Source organism: Falco rusticolus, chromosome 5, assembly GCF_015220075.1.
Source record: "Falco rusticolus isolate bFalRus1 chromosome 5, bFalRus1.pri, whole genome shotgun sequence".
NCBI classification, from domain to species: Eukaryota; Metazoa; Chordata; class Aves; order Falconiformes; family Falconidae; genus Falco; species Falco rusticolus.
This window is the reverse complement of record NC_051191.1, coordinates 89,492,936-89,514,567: the sequence shown is the minus strand read 5'-3', so window position 1 is coordinate 89,514,567 and position 21,632 is coordinate 89,492,936. Positions and strand designations below refer to the sequence as shown.

The 21,632-nt window shown below is 36.5% G+C and overlaps 1 protein-coding gene across 4 annotated transcripts in view; it reads right to left on the bottom strand.

Moving 5' to 3' along the window:
* STXBP5L (syntaxin binding protein 5 like) overlaps positions 1-21,632 on the bottom strand; it is a 207,431-nt gene that overhangs the window by 183,788 nt on the left and 2,011 nt on the right. For all 4 annotated transcript variants that reach the window (XM_037387448.1, XM_037387449.1, XM_037387450.1 and 1 more), the window contains exon 2: positions 5,775-5,872. In XM_037387448.1, the coding sequence (XP_037243345.1) occupies positions 5,775-5,872 (98 nt within the window). The remainder of the gene's footprint in view (positions 1-5,774; positions 5,873-21,632) is intronic.

The following is a 21,632-nucleotide window of genomic DNA, read 5'->3' as shown; positions in this document are numbered from 1 at the left end:
CCTGGTAATGAAGTCTCTCTGTGTACATCAGCTGCTGCTGTACATCCATGCTGTTCAACAGAGCTGTATCAGGTTTAGATTTCACCTTCCCCTGTACTTGGGATAGTAACTCTGGAATCAAATATATGATTATTGGCTGTTTCATAGAAAGAACTGGGATAATCTTATAGAACCATAGAACCATTTTAGGATGGAAAAGACCCCAAGATCATTGACTACAACCGTTAACCCAGCACTACCAAGTCTGCCACTAAACCATGTCCCTAAGCACCACATCTACACATTTTTTTAAATACATCCAGGGATGGTGACTCAACCACATCCCTGCGCAGCCTGTTCCAATGCTTGACAACTCCTTCAGTAAAGAAATTTTTCCTAATATCCAATCTAAACCTCCCCCAGCACAACTCGAGGCTGTTTCCTCTTGTCTTATTGCTTGTCACTTGGGAGAAGAGACTGATACTCACCTCGCTACAACCTCCCTTCAGGTAGTTGTAGAGAGCGGTAAGGTCTCCCCCAAGCCTCCTTGTCTCCAGGCTGAGCACCCCCAGTTCCCTCAGCTGGTCCTCGTTAGACTTTTTCTCTAGACCCTTCCTCAGCTTTGATGCCCTTTAGACATGCACCAGCACTTCAATGTCTTTCTTGTAGCGAGGGGCCCAAAACTGAACACAGGTAATTTGAGGTGCAGCCTGAGCAGTGCCGAATACGGGGGGATGGATCACTTTGGGAGTCCTGCTGGCCACAACATTTCTGATACAGGCCAGGGTGCTATTGGCCTTCTTGGCCATACTGAAGCCATGTTTTGTTTTTCACAAAAAGTACCTAGTAAAGTAAGTATTGCTGTACTGTATTTGACATTTAAAAATCACCCTTGCTATCAAAGTATTGGAAGAAACACATAAAACCGGCCAGAAAACTTATTCCAAATATAATCCTAAAGCAGAAACTCTCTTGAGCAGAGCCTGTAGAATTGTTGTGATTTGCAAATGGCTTTACATGAAGAAGATTTTTAAAAATATAAGCAAAGATAGGCTATCTTCCATACCACTCAAAATTGAAAGGTTATTTCTACATTTTGTAGCAAATTTCGTAGACAACTGCATTCTGCCATAGCTGGATTTCTGGGATTCATTTTCACATAGTAAGACAAGTCAATCTAATAACCTGCTCTCTACTGTCAAAATTTCTATTTTTCGTCTGTCTCCCTCTGTTCAGTCCCAACTATGCACTCCTACCAGTGTCCTTATGCATCTTCCTGACTAGCACCAGAGGTAAGCACCAGATAATTCAGTTCATTCATCCGGCAAAAAAAGTAACACAGCAAAGACGTAGTATTTTACCAGGCTAATGAATTGGATTGCTTACAGAAATATGTGATGAGCATCAGAGCCAGAGCAAAGGAAGTGTCAGGACCACGCAGCTAAGCTTAGGTATAAAAAGGCTACTATATTGTCGGGTAAGATTGGAATACAGCACACTGTTATGTCTATTAGAAAAGCCTTGCATGCGTTGTGGATGGTTTGCTTTTTTACTCAAGCGGGAAACAGTGAAAATGAAGATTTGCGTGCCCCATAACCTGCATCCATGACAACATGAAGCCCGTAAGTCTAAAGAATATGTATTAATGACAACAACAGACAACACTAAATATGTCCAAAGACATATTACTAATTTAAACCTGTTTGATAATGGATAAGCTTTCATTGGTGTGGAGGCCATTCAGGACCCCGTAAGTTGTTTTCTTTGCACTAGATTTAAGACAAACTTTCTCCCATTTCTTAGTAAGCAAAAATGGTAATAGCTATAGAAGAGTCTCTTCCAGAATTTCTTACTGCAGCTGACCACCAAATAATCAGCAGCTCAGTACAAAAATATTTAGATGTTTTATTCTGTATGTTTGAAGTAGGTGACTGTACTGGCTAAGTAAATATTTGATGTGATAGAAGAAGTCCAAAGGAGTAGCTATAATGAATTTTAACAAGCATTTGTGTGATGAACAAATGACAACATAGAAATATGCGTCTGGAAATCTGAGAGAAAGATGCCACTTCTTCAGATCAGATACTGGAATAATCAGTGCTAACCACACTAATTTTAATCTGTCTATTCAGACTGAGAATGTGACAAACCCCTAGATGACTTCTTTTCCTCTAAAATGAGGAAGAGACTTAAGTCTGACCAAGTATCTTAATTTCTCACCCCCCTGTACGATGATACAGAACCTTCTCTGATAGTAACCAGAGACTGCACACTTTATCGTGTGCAATGTCAGAAGATTCTCCAGACTGGGACTAGAGAAGGATATGGAGATGATAAGAAAAGGAATTCAGTTTCATAGCTCCTCTTCATCTGAATGTGTTTGCCTGAAGCAAGGATAGTCCAGGTAGAGTGGTATCAAGCAATGATCTGAGCAATGATCAAAGGTATGGGAGGAGAGAACAGGCTTCAAATAGGAAAAAAGTCCTCAGAAGGGAAATAAAATTTGCTGTGTTTAGGGCAAAAGAAAAGAACAACCAGATGGCATAGCAATTGTTTCAAGAGCGGGTTTTTTGCCCTTTATTTGCAGGTTTTGTTAGCTTGTGTTGGTAATAGGAAGATACTCTTTCGTCGGTGATTTGCAGCGCATTCTGTGGGCCGGAGCATAGCTGCCCCTGTGAGGATCTGGTACCCAGCAGTCATCAGTGCAGGTAAAACCTACATGGCTGTTTGAAGTTCCTTAAGAATCCCACAGAGACTGCTAGGATCAGTAGAGCATAGCAACAGCAATTCCCATTGCTATAGAAGCTATAGCAGTTGCATCTAAAGCAGCTTGAAAAGAAATCTAGGAGACAAATTGACTGTCATACCAAAATGAATTTTCATTTATCTCTGTATTCTAATGGTGACTTATGAATAATATACTCTATTCCAGGCCAATTTAGCATAGTGAATTTCAGTACTGCTACTGGATCATTTGAAATGATCACCTGAAGGTGTGATGTTAAACATTAATTCACAACACAGAGGTACACATTTCATTTTCTTTGAAACAGCCTGTCCTTTGAGACATGTTAACTTGTGACCAATAGAAATACCAATACTTTGTGAATCTTCTAGAAAAACAGGGAAGCAACAGTACCATTATATGACATACTAGTCACAGGAAAACTTGTTCTACATCATCACATAAATACTAAACATAAATCCTGTCTTGCTATGCCTTTGTGTTGGCCAGTGCAACAGAGTCTGATCCAAACCAGGCCCTTTTGGTGCTTCCAATAAACAAACAACTAACTACTTGGGTGCATTTCTCTGATGGTAGCCCAATAGTGTGTCCTTTCACTCCATCCACAGTACTGTTTAGAAGCACCAGCCAAACACAACGTATGCGTGGAATGAATTATTTCTGTTACCCAACAGATTCACGGCAGAATGAAACTGTGTGGCTCTGTTAACAAGTATTTTTACAGAATACTTGGAAGACTCAGAGCCATTAAAATCAATACTTTCTCAGTTTGCTTTAAAAATTCCATTATGAATTGTATTTTCAGATGTAATACTCAACCCGTTACATCTTGACTTGAATATTATTGCCCGATTTCAACAATTACAAATGGTTGCCCCAAGACTGGATTAAATGAGTAGTGTTCTGTGCATGGTCCCAGGCCTTGTTTCATCGATAACTGCTCAGCCTTGTGTACAAATGCAAAGTTATTAGTCCACAACTAGGCTTTTTACATAATATGTTCTGTGAACTTTTGACAGCCAACTGGAGAAGCCTTAGTTAAAATGGATAAATAAGTAATTCTTTTTATGGCACCCTCTGTCTTCAAAGCACAGCTTCCATTAACTCAGTTCTCAATTAAGCAAACCAGGTGCTGTGTGCCTAAGCTGAGAAGCACTTATGTTATGAAACGACATCTCTTAAAAAAAAATAAATAAGCAAATTCCCTGGTAATCTTGTGTTCTTATTTGATTCAGATACTAGAACTGGTAGAAAATTTTCTGGGAATGATGTAGGGGTTTGCTAGCAAAACTGGAGAAGAGATAGCAAAGGGAAGGGTGCTTTGAAAAACATTCTTCTCCCTTCTTCCTCTCACCCTTTGGAATTAATTTCCATAGAAGATTATAGAGAGTTTTACAGAAGGTTAGGAATACAGCTAATTGTCCACTGCTTGTTCCATTCCTGTGCAGAGGAGATGCAGGTTTAACTTAATTCTACATGAACCTGTATTAATTCAGGCTCTGTACCTGCATTTTTCTCAAAGGAGGGATTTATAAAGGTATAGGATACCTAGCCAGAAACAGCACTGCTCCTACAAAAGCCAGGTTGCTGAGATGGAAAGAAGAGGTGGGCTCAGCAGTCAGCCTTCTGCAAGGTCGTCTTCTTACACCTACATTACCCATGGAATTCCCAATAGCCCCACTCACAGAAGAAAACAATGAAGTTTCCAAAGACAAGGATTTGGCCCTCTAACCTTGCCTACCTCCCAAAAGAAAAAAGCATGACTACTAGACTTGCACTTTTCCAGAAGTGCACAAATTCAAGAGGATTTTCCTCTTCAGAACTGAATAGAATTTATTCAATCTGCTTCATACAGGTAGATATTAAGAGCAGAACTACCAAAGCAAAGCTTGTTGCATAACTAGAGGTTTAGTTGAGTCTTGTGAGAAGTACCGGATCAGACAGAAAATGAGGCTTATGCAAATGTGACTATTCAGAACAAGAGTGCCCCAAAATGGAGGAAACAAAATTTTAGTCATGCTACATGAAGCACAGAGTGATTCTCCAGGAGGAGACTTTTCTTTTCTTTGTAACCTGCCTTTGGGTTCATTAGGTTTGTAGTTACCTTGGGAACAATGGTAGTAAAAGAACCAGAAAAGATTAGGCTGGTATTTTATACAGCACTGTCCCCTACTTGAAACCCAGAATTTATTTGCCTACAAAAAGGTTGTAAAAAATACTGGTTTATTCCTTTCATATCACATAACTTTTAAACCCTCCTGTAATATTCTTTCTTCTTTTTTTCCTTACTTTATAGGTATTTTCACTGAAATGGAATACACTGGAATTATGACAAACTAAGAAAATTACGCAGAGAAACATTTTGAATTATGTAACATTTAAATATTCTCAGACATTTGTTTTTAAATCAAAGTTTTCAAATTTTTTATTACATTCATATTGAATTTATTCCACGTAGACTTCTAACTTGAAATTCCTACTGTATAAAAAAAGAGCTGGCACTGATATACATTTATAATTAATGAAGAGAAACAGACACTTTCAGAGTGTTTACATTCTCCTCTAGGAGGAGATGAATTCTACCCTAAAATCACTTATTTCCCACCATTCACTTGGAAGAGTCTAAACAATAACTCATATATCGGTATCTAGTGTGAAGATGTCTACATTTGGCTAACTGCATTGCAGTAATGAATTTATTTACTGCTAGCACAACATGCACAACTTGCTCATTACCACTTTGTAGTCTACCTTTGCATACTGAAAAGCGTCTACTTCTCATGCTGGCAAACAACAATTAATACAGCTTTATATTAACCAATGTATGCCAAAACCATATGCCAAAAACTCAGTCAAATAATTTTCTCTGGACATCTGAAGGACCTAATGGTAATTCCTCAACAGCACACCCTTTCCTAGTCCATCTAGCAAAGCAAAATAAAGTAGAATATAACAACATGAAGCCTTACCTGAGTGCTTGCAGAAGATGATTCATACCAATGTATTACAAATACACAGAATAGTGTAAACTCTGAATGAGAAAGGATACATTCGTATGGCTCCTGTTCTTGTTCCAATCGCCAGAATTTTCTGAACTGGGTCAAAAGCTAAGGCAGTGGGTAGATAAGGAAAACCATGGCGAACCGTCTGAAACAGAACAAATGAGCAAAGTGACTGAACTGTAACCACAGGTAGCAGCATGTATGTCTTTATGTTACGTGTACAGGAAGAGAATCTGTATTTTGCTATATGTTGTAGTATTTGCAATACATTTCAAGAAATGTATTTTAAAAGATAAGAGTATTTTGAACATGAAGGTGAATTTCACTCGTCAATTTCTAGATGTGCTCTTTACTCTGTAATATTTTAAATGGTTTTGTTGCAACAAAGTAGATTGCCATAATATATGCCATATACTGCCGGTATATATTGCTTATATGGTATACTGAAAGATAATCTCAATATGTAAGACAGCTGAACTGTAAATTGAAAAAAAAGACACATAATATGCTTTTAAAACACTGTCACAAATAACCTCAGCCTCAACAGAACAGCTTCAGCGGAAAGAAATGGAACACGTCCAGGGGAAAAGATCCAATAAACCAATAAGCTGAATTGAGTCTACGTGGTAAAAATCCTTAATATCAATTTGAAAAACAAAGGTGCCAGAGAAGACGTTCTCAAAATGAGCAACTGAACCACTCACCCTTTCTCAATCTTTATTTATAATACTATGCTTTTAATTCTAATTTTTGTGGAGATACCTTGGGGAAAAAATGAACTGAGCATGACATAACACATCCCTGAGTTTGAAGACTGCTTCAAATAATACTTTGTTACCTTAACCTGACGGTTATGACCAATATGACCTGTCTGATTCTTATGAGGAAGAATTTGATGAGGGAGAACACTAATATAAGAAAAATATTGAAAACAACTAGACTATACAAAAACACACAAAAATGAACTGTCATTCATTTTGCGTGTGTGACTGCTTACAGAAAATTGGGTAACAAATAATTTCATTTAAATAAATGAGTTATTATTATATTACCATTATTATAATTAGTAATAATATTTAATACAATATTTAACTCTAAGATTCACTCTTTTTTTTAGAGTATGGTTGGGATTGGAGAGGAAGTACTTTGAACTGAACGAAATTTAGTTTTTAAGACATTTTCTCGTTCCTTGAAATTATCTTGTTCATGAACTGTCTGCTAGAGCACTCAGCAGTACCTAGGGAACATGATTCCTTAATTGCAGACCTGTTGAGTAAAAGGCAGCTGATGATCTATACAGCCGTATTACTCCAACTCTTCCATTACAGCTGGAAACACTTGAACTGATACAAGTAGTTTGGGAACAACCAAACATAGATTTTTTTCAGCAAATAACCACTCCCTTAAAAGAAATCTTACTTATATCTTAATTATTGCTGATAAGGAATGTCATCTAAAGAAATACCCAGTTATTAGTTTCTAGACAGCAAAAACCTCAGGAACACATGCTACTTCAGTAAGCTGTAGAAAGTAACTCACTTTTTATGTTAATGTAGACATTTATCAAAGATCTCCCCAACTCTGTTTCCACTTTGGTTTGCTTTGTGGGTTTTTTTTTAACCTTCTGATCTTCTTAAGTGGTAGGACTACTCAAATGTATTTTTTTTGGTATTCTGACATCTAAGCTGGAACTAGACTTAACATACTATAAAAATGGGTCTAACTCATGTCACAAAAACATCAGGAATTATGAATTGTAGTATTTTCTAGTGTGTTGAATGTTTGGCCTGACTGCATTACTAATTTTCTATTATATTTGAAATTACTTTATTCTTGTGACTACATGTTCCTCCTTATCTGAGAAAACATGTATTTCACAAATTATCTTTCTTCATTAGTATTTTTTAGAAATCTTCTTTGTAATAAAATTTTAATTTCTAGCAATTTAGTCACAGTAAGTTTTCCTGATATTTAGCTATGACGAGCTTTCAGTACTATTTTTTAGATCTAAGAATGCAAATATCAGTATTTTTAAAAACTTATTTGCATTCTTGCCTTTGTATTTAGCATCTCCTTTGTATTTTCAGTATTTCCACAATCTACAGTCAGACTTTTCATTTGGACATTTTAATTGGGTCCTGTTATTGAGACAGAACTATGTTTTAGAAGCACAGTAATACACACCTTTTCAGAATCATAGTTCAGTAATAATTCTTGAACTGTAGGATTAACTCAAAGGTATTACTTCTACTTTGCAGCAGTTTTCCAAATTTGAATGTTTACACTAATTCCAATTGGGAAGTTCTTCTGTATGCAAAATTCTGCCATTTGTAGAATAAATAAAAATAAAATAAAAATTGAAGTCTATTGAACATTCAAGTAAATAAAAATTTTCAAGCAAAATATTTATATTTATTAGGACTCTAAATAAAAGACAAGAACAGTTTGGAAGGCGAGCCAAGCTACACTGTATGCAGTTAAGACAGAAAAAGATACCTTTATAATTGAGATTTTGGCACAAATTAGAGAGCCTCAGAAGTGATTCTGAAGATCAAGCCTATTCAACAGAAGAACAGGGACAAGCTCTAACACTTCAGACCTCCAGACTCTTCTCAGGCTTGGTCCAACCACCCTCCTATTTCCAAGGACTGTGAGAAAAATTGACATAAAAAGCTAGCACTTGAAGTAGATTTTTCAATTACACGTTGAAAATGCTAGTGTGAGCATACTTTTAAGAATGAGCAATGATTCTAGAACTGTGCCTGGGCTTCCTTACAGCATTTACTAATACAGATGAAGAAGAGGGGAAGGTCACAAAATTACCTTGATTCTAGGGTGACAAAAAAAGAGTATGTTCTTACTTAATCTGAGTTGTGTCTAGTAAGAACAACATAGACCAAAACTATCAATGGTGAGCAGAAAACATAAAAGAAAGATCTTTTTTCCAAAATTAAACTAATCTCAATAGCAGGCAAAAGTAGAAAAAAGTATCCTAAAACATTGCCTGTGTTTGAAGAGATATAGGACCTACCTACTCTGAATGTGCTAAAAAAGGTGCCAAAAAAAAAGAAAAGGAGAGAAAAAGCAGACAGCAGATGGAGCCAGGACTGCTTTTCTCCACATTATCCAGCTTTCTTTTATGTCTCCTTTTTTTAGCATGCTGTCTCTAGAGGCAGTCTGTGCTCCCTAGGACATACACTTTATGTGCAATATGTGAAATAATTTATTTGAAACGAGAAATTTACAAATACAGCTACAATTGCAGCATAAATCCTTGTTGAGGTTTGTTATTCTCTTTTAAAATTTCTTTTAAATTTTTTAAGCAAATATTCTTATGGTGAATTGCACATATATCATTAAAGAAATCTTTACACAACCAATTTACCTAAATGAATATAGGAAGTTGATTATTTGGGCTCACTAGGATTCTACCAATGAACACTTTAATATGCTTTACAAAACATAACAACAATCTCTTTTTGTCTAAGATACAGTGATATATTTCATTAGCTGAAAAAAAACCCAGAACATTGCACTAGTAATAATATGCAATATCCAGTATAATTGTTCATATGTTGTATAATGAAAATTTCCAGTCTAAGAGTTTTTCTTAACTTTTGTTCTATGGTAGTTCGTATTAAGACTGCAAAGACACCATTTTTTAAAAGTGATTTTTATATCCTCTAAATAAGTCCAGAAAATAGAGGACTAAACTTCAAACTGCATCAATTAACTGACAGGGTTTAAAGTCAAAACTGTTCCTGGTAATTTGCATAAACTTAACATTTGTAACTTTTCTACTAATATTTTAGATACCCTGTTTTATGTAACATCTGACAGCAGAACTAATTCATGTAGGTAAATAATTTTTGAGGTGGTGTCTATTTGTTAAAATCAAACTACGTAGCCTAAGCCTGTGACTCAGGATGTAGAAACTACTTCCAAATTGCAACCAACGTGCCACATGCAAAAGTCTCACTGAAGCAAGTAATTGATTCGTTTATGGAACAGAGGATGAAGTATTGACTGAAACCTATAAAGCCTTTTACTCAGCTATGTAGGAAATCAAGAAATATCAATGATTACAGCTTTCACCAAGGTAGTGGTGAAAATGGGTGCTTATAAAGATGCATTATATCCCTATAAGACCATGACATCCCTCATTTTTAGGCTTCCCTGCCTGGAATCTTTGATTAGTAAGACTACTTTCTGCTCATGTAAGATGGAAAGAGCACAAGATATCAGTAGGCTTCCAACCTAAGAAAATGATGCAGAACAGATAAATTTTTTTATTAGTTAAATTTCCATTTTTCAAAGGAATATATTTTGACAAATTCCCAACTTTTCTAAAACTTTCCAAAATTTCAAACTCAAGCCATGGATTCCATTTAGCTCTCAACCTACATTAGGAACTAGGGCTTCTGAGCATGTCCACAGGATAGTCTAAAAACTATCTTTTTTTTTTTTCTTAAAGATACCCATATATAGTTCTTTTACTCTGTGTAAAGCTAGAAACAGTCACGTGGGAAAAACCATCTACAAAAGGCACTCTGGAACTATAGACTAGGAAGGCTGATTGCTGTCCCTAGCAAGATGGTAAAATAAAGATGAACTAAGCACTCGGGTGAAGATCACTGCAGAAGCCAGCAGAGTTTCTACAATGGGAAATCCCATCTGACAAGTTTCCTCTAATCCTATGAAACTGTCAGCATGCATGGAAATAAAGGGGATATGAATATATGTATGTTTTCCATGAGCCTTCCAATAACAGTCCACAGCAATGTCACTAAAGAAGCAAAGTTTTCATGGGAGTGAAGAAAAGGGGTTTTTTATGGACTGAAAGCTGGTCAGATAACATAAAACAAAGGATCAGGCTTAACAGATTTCTACCATGAAGAAAAATCAAAAGTAGAGTACTCCACGGATGACTGCTTGGACCAATTTTATTCATAATCTTTAATGATGTATAAAAGGTAGCGATCACTGAAATCTCCAAGTTCATAGGTGCTAGTAAGCTCCTTTGGACAGTGAAATTCAGTACCTATGGTGACCAACTCCCGAAAGACCTCATTAGTCTGAGTAAGTGGGCAAGAAGGTGATAAATGAGCTTCCATGTGGATAGGCTAAGGCATCTAGAGGGGAAAAAATGAACCATCTTAACTAGGCTTACACAATGCTGAATTTGGAATTAGCATTTATGATGCAGAAAGTGATTTTGTGGGCATGGTTGGCATTCCTCTGAAGTCTTTGGTTTAATGTGCAGCAGCAACCCAAAAAACCAAGTAATGTTGGACGTTATCAGGCAGAGTATAAAGAATAACACAGAAGGCATAATTTTGCTGCTTTATAAAATCTCTGTGAGCCCATTACTTGAGTACTGTATGCAGCTCTAGTCTCCACATCTGAAGAAGTAGTCAAGTCAGAACTGATCAAGGGAAGGCAGTTAATGCTCAGGGTGAGGGACACAAGCTTTATCAGGAAAGACTAAAAGTGCTGCAACCTCAGTTTGGAGTGGAGAAGGTTGTGGGGGGATAGACTGAGATTTACATCATCCAGAGAGTGGGTAAGCTATACGTGGAACTGTTATTCAGCAAAAACACGGAGCCCTTTCATTTGTTTTGAAAAATCAGCTTAAAAGAGAAGAAAATACTTCTTTACCCAACAGGTAATGAACTTCTGAAACTTGCCACCATAGGAGGTTGTGAAGGCTGACAGTATCAGTAGGTTCAAAACGGCATTAGAAAAACTCATGGAAATTATTGATAACTGGATTCTAAAAGGACTGGACACTCTGTCATCTCCAATCCAGTGATGGTGGATGATGGGAGATTAGAAAGGGAATGGACTGCAGAAAGTGATCTAACTTATTACTCTCCCTAAATGACATATTCTATTGCCACTGTCAGAGACTGACTGCTGGGTGATATGGACCATTGGTTTGTCTCAGCAGGGTATTTCTTATGAGCTTATTATCTTCACCAGCAGCAGTGCATCTAAGAGGGAGAAAATGGAAATCGGTATTGGCGGAGAAAAACACAGGAGAGAAAAAACATGGATAATGTGGATACAACAGGGGAAAAAGAGAAGTGTTACTGAAATAGGGAATACAGGGGCAAGAAGGAAAGATACGCACAAGGAACAGCCAGATTAGTAATAAAGTTTCATAACATTTACATACATAACTTTTGGCACCAAAGAATACTTTCAGCAATAGGCAAATTTGTTTTGTCTTTTAATTTTTAAATTACAAAACTTTTTCTTATAAAAGGTCACTGAAGCTATGGTAGAGTTTTGAGAAAATATCTCTCCTGGACATAAAGTAGACTTCAAACAGAATTTGAATTTTAACAGTTTAGTTTCACAAGTACTATACACTGGTAATTATATTTTTAAATGAGAGTGATATACTAGAGTATTCAAAATGAACTGATTAGTTTATTATACATTTTTGTACTATGAATCATAGAATGGGTTGGGTTGGAAGGGACCTTAAGGATCCTCCAGCTCCAACCCCCCTGCCATGGGCAGGGACACCTTCCACTAGAGCAGGTTGCTCCAAGCCCCGTCCAACCTGGCCTTGAGCACTGCCAGGGATGGGGCATCCACAGCTGCTCTGGGCAGCCTGTGCCAGCGCCTCACCACCCTTGCAGAAAAGAATTTCTTCCTAATATCTAATCTAAATCTACCTTCTAGTTTAAAACCATTACCCCTTGTCCTGTTGCTACCAGCCCTATCAAAAAGTCTGTCCCCATCTTTCCTATAAGCCCCCTTTAAGTACTGAAAGGCTGCTGGAACGTCTCACCAGAGCCTTCTCTTCCCTCAGCTGAACAACCCCAACTCTCTCAGCCTGCATATGAACATAATGAAATCTTTTTTTTTCCTTTGGATGCAGCTTAATATATTTTTAAAAATTAAAACATAAGGTTTCAAAAATTAGTATCAAGTCTGTATTTTTTTATATGTATTTTTTCCACTCTACTATTTTTGAGAAGTCTGTATGCAGACCATATGACTGTTTTTTAAACAGGCAAGTTCTACCACACATTACATAATTTTTCAATTTCCCGAATACTGCTTGGCCCTGAAAAAGAGAGTACATCCAAAGGCATCGTCCAGACAATTAGTCTTAAAAAAAACCCCAAACTAAAATGAAGAAATCTTGGAGTCTTCACTGAAGTTCCTCTTTTCATGACAAAAAGGGAAACTTCAGAGATGTGGTTATCCACTGTCATTTTCAGTTCTGCAAGCTGGATGTTAAGGACCATCAAATAAGGATGGTCCCATCCGTATCAATAAGAATCATAATGCGAATAGCCAAGTTAAGTGAACCACAGGGGAAAAGTAAGGCCTTCTGAATTTCAAAAGCATTCTCCTCATGCTTGTTCTTTGAAATATACTGTAGTGTATCAAAAATAAAAAATTAATATATTCAGACAGAAAAATACAGAAAAATAAAATGACATTGATCCTTGAACTGCATTATTCCCAGTTCACAGCACAGGTGAGGTCTGAAGGGAACGCTGCAGACTATCTAGTCCAACCCTGCCCTGCTCAAAGCAGAGTGGTTGGGTTTTAATCTTAATTGTTTGATATACTTAAATCAGTGTTGCTGTGGCCAAGCAACTACTTGACAACAAAACCATCTTGCCACATCTACCACAGCACTGAGTTACAGCATAGTAAGTTAATAAAATAAGTTACAGGGTAATACATGAATATGATCATCCCAAGGTAGGTATTACCCCTTTTGGAGAAATTCTATGTTCAAGAGAAGACATTGTATGTAAAATGTTTTCACTTCTTCCCTTCCCATTCTTTCCAAAAGAACTCTACCAAGTTAAAAAAAAAATACAAAAAAGGAAGAAGATTGAGAACACAATGAAGGAATTGCATCCACTGTTCAGTAAATATACCCTAACAGACTTCCCAATTTTGTCACTTACGCTGGAAAGAAGTAGGGCACCAACCTATAGAAAAATGCCACAGGCTTTAAAAAAAACTATATTTGGCCTTAGCTTTAATGTAAAATAATAGTAAAAAAAATCCTAAACCACTGATTTCAAAGGTCAGTTTGGCCTACCTACTTAAGCAAGACTTCTGTCCAAATGGGGAACCATTATAGTCAAAGTAATTCAAATATTAGCTCATATTGATTTTGTTGTTGTTGTTGCATCATTTAAGCATATTAGTCTAGAATTTGAAATAGCTTGGTTCAGAATATCATCTGTCTGATGGAGATCTGTTTTATGGAGACTTACATGAATTATAAAATCATTCAACATATTTGATAGCGCTGAAAGGAAAATACTTTTGTCTTCACTACGACTGTGGATGCAGAGAATAACAATTTCATAACTTTAATGAGAAATAATAAAAAACACATCTGTGTTTATTAAAGTCACACCAGAGCAACATAGAAATAACTCTAATTTATTTTGCATGTCTTCCCATTTTTGGATTTTCTGGAACTTTACTCCTATAGGCTCATTATGTCCTGTTCTATTACGGCTGACTGGTTACTGTTCTGAAGCAGAAGTTTTGTTTGCTGCCTTCAGAATGTTTAAAAAAAAAAAAATCATTGGGAAATTAAAAAAAAATTTTGCAAGAAAATGTCATTCTACTATAATAGAAGAAAATGTTGCTACTATGATAAAGTTCTTGAAGGTTTGGGGGTTTTTGTTTGCTTGGGGTTTGTTTTGTTTTGGGTTTTTTTTGGAAAAGCTATAGAAAGACCATGTTAAACCCCATTTTTTATGGGGAATTTTTTATTTTGCAACATGATTTGGCATTCCTGTATACAAATGCTATTACCAGATTTCATTACTAGCATTTACAACCTTGTTCACTATATATTGCTAATGTGTAATTAATCCTCTCCTATCTTCTTTCTGTATGCAATTCAAGGAGTTTTTTCTGATGTTGAATTGAGAATTTAATCCAGAGCTATTGGCTAGCATCTCACCACACATATGGTGAAGATATATTCCAAATGAAACAGAGATATTTTGTGGCAGGTTTTTGCCCTAACAGCAGGGAAATCCAGCAGATCTTGGACATTGCAACCCGCACTGCGCTCCCCATAATGCTACTGAGGGCATAGCTCACAGACACAAATGAAGACACTATATTCAACGGTCCTAAGAATCTCATCTCTGCTTACATAACCACATGGCAGTTGTCCTGCCTTTGCCTCATTCAGTGAACACTTGAAAATATATGTAGGGACAACCGATGAATAAACTAGGGTTCTTTGGACCCACAACAATTAACTTCTATCCACAGCTACAATGGAATGTAACACAACTGCTGCCAGACAGGTGTAACTGAAAGCACATATCCATCCTTTAAGGGATACAATAGACGGAATGGGATGAACAAAGCCAAGATGGGCGTTCATAATTTATTTAGCATGATGTTTTGTGATGTCCAGTGGATAATGCAGAGATTTTCTCACAGGAACCATTGCAAAGAACACACACAGGATTGCATCCATCCTTCCCATATATTGTGTACAGTTCAAATGTGATGGAGGACAGGAACAAAATATAAGCAGAGACTTCAAGAAAATCAAAATATGCAATAAAGACTAATTTCCAAGCATACAGTCATAACTGAATACTAGCCGAATAAGGGACCTGACTTTTGAGTGTATGACCACACAGCATTCTTATATAGAAAATTTTTAAATTAAATTAAACAATCATTTTTAATTGATTGGATCCAAATTTTGCAAAAAGATGTGCTGCTATATACATCTGTATCTGCACATATAATACTGAGTTCAGTAAGGCTACTTTTGAGTATGTGCACTCATCAACTCAAAGCCTTTAAATATTAAGGTTGGGGTTTTTTTCCCAGTACTGTATATAAATTCAAAGGAACCATAAAAAGCGTACCTCATCAGACTTTGACCCTAGCTACCAGCGACAGATTGTCTCTAGTATTTTTTACTATTCATAGTCTTTGCTGGTGATCTGTTAGGAATGGACACAGCACTGCACAAAGATAACATCTTATTACATTTAAGCGTGTTTACCAGCCATCTGTACCTAACAATACTGCCTTCTCTCCTCTCCACAGATCCACATTATTTATACCTCTCATCATATAATCTTCTAACTTTCCCCTATAATGATTTCAACATACATTGTAACAAATTAATATATGCCTATAAGCTGCTTTTATAAACACTTTTTCTTAGAATAGCCAATAGACCAGTACATTCATGTAGCTTAGGGTGTATTAATTCAGTTCTCTGCTACTTCCTTTTCTCTGTTTATGAAGTGAACGTACTAATACCAACTTCTCACAGTATTTTCACACAGACCTCAGAAAGGCATCTGGGCATATACCATACACCAGGGAGTATCAGATGTCTCAGAATAAGAGTCAGATATGAATGGAGATTTAGCTAAATTAACCAAGTGAGATTTGGTTCTGTCTTGGATTTATGAAGTCCACATCCACTGAGGACAGCTGCATGTTTTACACAGTATATGTATTTCTACTTGGAAAAAAATAATCTCCCACTAATTCATACTTTTATTCATGAACCTCTAAGTAATTTTTTAGTCATTTCTTTAGAAAATTAAGTCTAAGTCTTTTTTATTTCCAAAACAAGTAGAAAAAAAAAAAAGCTGCCTATATAAGCGGTTTTAGACAACAGCTCTATGATCAGAACACTCCCTCAGATATGGGCTAACCAGGCTGAATTCCCTCCATCCTCCCAGAAGAGGTTCAAAATCACTTTTCCCACTTCAATAGTTAGAAAACTCCTCATTAACTCGCTGGTGACCCACAAGTGAGGTGACAGTGTGTCCAGTTCCCACTAGCAGGGAATAACAGTTAAGAGGATAAAAACGATGGAACACAAAATGAAGGAAAGACAACAAGAGAAAACTTGGGGACTGGAATTAACTTTGTGAGAAGAGCCCTGTTTCCCAGGGATAAACTCAGTACAGTTCTCACAAGATGAGAGATGGCATCACCACACCGGATTGTAGGGGTCAGGCCTGTGCTATGTAAATCTGAAGACACTGCATTCCTCAATATGTTCCACTTTTACTTTTTTTTCACCATTTCTAGGATATCCAGGGATTTCCCAGTCCCCTCATCAGCTCAGGAAAGGAAGACTGGAGTTCTGTTACGATGGTCTGATCTCTGAACAAATGCTTGTGAAAAAGTGACCCCTGAGCAGAGAGAATATTAGCCTATCCTTAAAATACACTTTCAGTGAGGAGGGACATTCTCTCTTTCTTGTGAGGAAAAAGTATATCCTGAATTTCAATTCCTTATCTAAGGACACCATGTGATTGAAATTCCTGAATGCTTGGATTAAAAAACAGAACAACTCCCCCTCAAAACCCACTTGAAATGGCACACAAAATTACAGCAAACAGTTTAATTTTAGGTTGCCATGTGTGGAGTCAGGAGTTGAACTCTGTGATCCTCATGGGTCCCTTGCAACTCAGGATATTCTATGATTTTTATATTGCTAAAAATGCAAGGTCAACCATAAAAAGCAGGAAAGTTAGAACATATGCAAACTAAGATAAGCTATGCAACAGGAATTTGTTCCCCTTTTGTAGGGATTAATTGAATTACCTTCTTCTGCCATCGACATTTTGCCTCACTCCATGCATAGTACAGTCTGGTCTGTCCTATAGACAAACCCAATGTAAACAATTAAAGAGCTGTTGTCTGCCAAACTTGCCTATTTGGTATAAAATAGGAAGGTGCAAGGTACAATTCAGGTAGAAAACTGCAGAAAGGAAATTTTATCAGTGCCATTATTACTTAGTTTTATAAATGACCAAGCCAAGGACCATGAATTAAGCTTTTCACATGGGACTGCTGATTATGTTTTCATTTTGTGATTGACCAGTTTGAGATAATGGTGGATGATGATACTCTTGCATCTTGGGTACAATTCACAGGTCCAGTGTAAAGCCAGAATTCCATCTGTTGTCATTTGAGACAGGAAGGATATTCAGTGCTGTTTTGATTACGTAAAGTGGACATATAAATTGACAGTATGAATAACTTGCCTAAAAACTACTCTGTAGGAGTGCAAAATACTTGCCACAGAATGTGAAAACAGAGGGAGATACAATGGGAAGTCGAAAGTGGTACAAAAATGTTAAATATGTCAAAAGCTGGAAACTCAAAACAGTGGACACTAAACAACCTGTCTTTTGGGATTTTCTGTGCCTTGGATCCTCATCTATACAGCAGGAATAATAATACTGTCATTCCACAGAAATATTGTGAACGTTAATTCATTAGCGTTTATGAAGCTTTCAAAAATACAGTGGTGAGCACTTCTGTTGCGAAAGTCCATGGGGAACGTAATATTCAGGTATGCTCCAAGTTCTAAGTATGCAAAGAAATATTGAAGTGCTTTCCATTTAGCAAACACTATTTTACTAAATTATACCTATAGAAGAAATACGGGATCATGTAATTAAAGGCTGTATGTGCAAGCAAACTTAAGAAATTTGGAACTTTGCTTTGTTTTGCAAACTTAAGAGTCTTAAAATGGTTTTGAAACTATAATTGCATGTGTTGGCCATAAAGGGTCTGAAGTAATGCATTTAGGATTAATATTTGATTAACAATCAAACTGTGATGCAAAAGGATAGGTATTTGCAAAAAAAAGCCAAACAAACCCACCAAGACAGTCCAGTTATACTACTACAGGTAGCCTTAAATCTCCAAAGTTCTTAAAAAAGCAACTTCTAACATGCTATGCTCTTTACCACTGATGAGTCCTATTTCTAATACAAACATTAAAAAAAAGAGAAATGCGTTATGCTCATCACACATTTCATAAAATTACCGTCACCCAACTACAGAAGTGTCATTTATGACTCCCTAGTTTTAAACAGAACAGGGTTTTGCACCTAGCATTAGATACAAACTGTGGTATATAGGAAAAATCCTTCCCAATATTATCTTACCATGTAAGTACTGAATGAACGCTGAACACTTACAAGTAAGGGTTAATACTTATTTTAAAATGTGTTTTCTCCAAAATGTAGCACTTCACACACATTTTTATTTTTTCCCCCAAATGACCTCACTAAGGAAACAATACATTAACCAAATAGCTCAAGCTAACTAAGACACTATGGATACCTTATAACAAAGATTTTTTTCATTATTATTATTATTCATAACCAAAAATAGAACTATGTCTACTACAGAATTGTCCTTAACCTGCCGTTCCAAAATTCATCTTCTATCTATTATCACTGAACTGTAGCATCATGTTGCATTTGCAGTTAAAGTACCTACTTGACTGCTGTCAGAGGGACTAAAAGTTCAGTTTCATGGGGTGACAAAATAAAGCATTACCATCCATGAACCCTAGACATTAAATTTTTAGACCACCTTATAGGAAGTCCAAAAAATTAAGGTATTTAAATTGGCTATTGATTGGATGCATCTTGAAGGCCTGTTTTTGTCAAAGATAAGTAGGGTTAGAAAGGCACAATTGTAATTGGCCATCCATATCAGTTTCAACAAAAACCAAACACTATTCTGGTCTCTATGGGTTTTTTATAAAGATTGGGTAATGCACATACTGAAACTATGACTATACTGTTAATAATACAGCAAGATTCAAAGGGATGTTAATTAGATAGCAAGACTACTCAGTAATTAATACTGAAGACCAGTTTTGGAGAGAATAACGAATGTCATGCTCCGGGGTTTTAAGGCAGTTCATAACCATCAGCATTTGGAGAATAATTCTGTGAGAAGATGATTAATTCTGTGGTTCTTGAACCTTTTCTAGAGTACCCAGATGCCGCCTACAGCTAAAGAAAACACACTGGGCTAGATCAATTGTACATCTAGTAGAGTGCAACTGTTACCATGCTCGTAACTGAGATCTTGATTTCAAACGTTTTCTGCACAACCCTACTAACACCATGCTCTACAAATTCAACCCTATTACTGTTCTTCAAGAAAAGCTGCAGTTCTCCATGGGAGACTTATTTTCATGAAGAAAATGCACTCTGTTCAAAAAATGTACTTCTTCATTCTCATTCAGCGTTTCCCAACTGCGTCATCCCTAGACAGTAAGCCTTCTGCAAAAGTATTAAAATCACTGTTTTCTCCTTCTATGTTCTTTCCGCTCAAAGTTCTACTCAAACAATTTACAGCACCCTAACTGTGATCTTCTCACTTCCTATATTAATAGGAGATCTCTCCCCAGTGCTGTACTTCAGTTCCTATATGCTATGGACAAACACAGGCAAGCCTAAAAAAGAATCTTTGCCAGAAAAAAAAGCATATATAGAGAGGGAAAATAAAAAGGAGCAAACCCAAGGAAACATGGTCTATCCCCATTAAAATTAATATGGACTTCACTAACACATTCCAATGCACCATGACTTGTTTTTGGCATGATGCTACCATCTCACACATTCAACTCAATTAATGTGAACTATAATTGGTATTTTAATGATTTCTACTTGGATAGCCAAATCCCAAGAGCAGCCCTAGATGTAACAAAGTATACTTCAGCTTCCTGATGTCACAAAATACAGTTCTGACAAAATGTATGTTACATGAAGACTTTGAAAAGGGTGCCACTGGTTCATTAGTACAGCTACCAACATATAAACTTCCCATGCTTAGAAAAGGGCACAGCTATTTCATAAGTAAGTTTCAAGAATACTTCATTTTTAGTCTTTCAATACAGAAAATTACCTTAATGATTTAAATATAAATGCCAAAAGTAACTCACTGCGAACATCTCAGTGTGAAATGCAAAATTCAATTTACTTCTATTAAGTTGTAATCTATATCTCAAAAAGATACTGTGGTAATAAGCATCCTAGAAATGTCACAAAATGGAGAGACAGCTTTCAGGTGTGCTACTAATTAAATCAGGTGTGCTACCAATAAAAACAGCATTCTGGTAGAGGACTGGATCTGTGTTTTTAGTCAAGCAGACCTCCCACAAACTTCAGAAAGAAAAAAATTTATTTAAATAAAAACTGCAGGGCAATGCCCTTTAATTCTTAACTATGAGTCAGCTTTTATGTGCTATATCTAAATGAAGATTTTATAATCAGCAAAGAAAGGAAAACCAGTTTGAAGTGCTACTTAGACTGCAAGTCCATTTGCCTTGATTCTGCAGATCATAACAAACCAAAACTGCCGTTAGCTTTACCTAATTCAGTGTGCAGCAAGATCATAGATCGTGGATCCTTAAATATGCAGCCTATATAACTTATGTAACCTAACATAAAATACACAACCTAAATACCTGAAGTTCTACACAACAAAAGCTCAGGGTAGACAAAGCTTGGATTATATGTGCCCTGCTGTATTTTTAATGTAATTCAAATTGATTGAGGTACAAATTATGGCTCGGTTCCTGCACCCTGAAGCATGCAGGATGAAAGCTGCGCCTGCGTCGAGTCCCACTGGCTTTGGTACACTTGCATAGTACATAACGCAGGATAGCGGCCTGTGGGGGTTTGGTTCACTCAAACATGCTTGTATTGTTACTAAACCGTAATAGAGCTGATTAAGTAGAGCCTGTTGAATAAACACTGCAGTATTTTATGAACACACAATCACCAAGTATTTTGGAAGTTTGCTTAGCACACTTTTATATCTTGAAAAAAGGAAGCTGGTATTTTGTATACTACAGAGTAGACTTCTGCAGTACCATGCATTCATAAGCAAGTACTGCTGCAAGCAACTAAAAGCCTTCCTATACAAATATTTACTTTGTTGAGAACATTTTAACCTGAGAGCTGAGACAGGCAAATATTGCCTTCTGAAATCTTCTCAAAATGACATATTCCTATACACTAAGTAGATCTATTTCCAAGTAGATCTATGATATATATTTCCAAGTAGATCTATCCGAACATAACACCGTC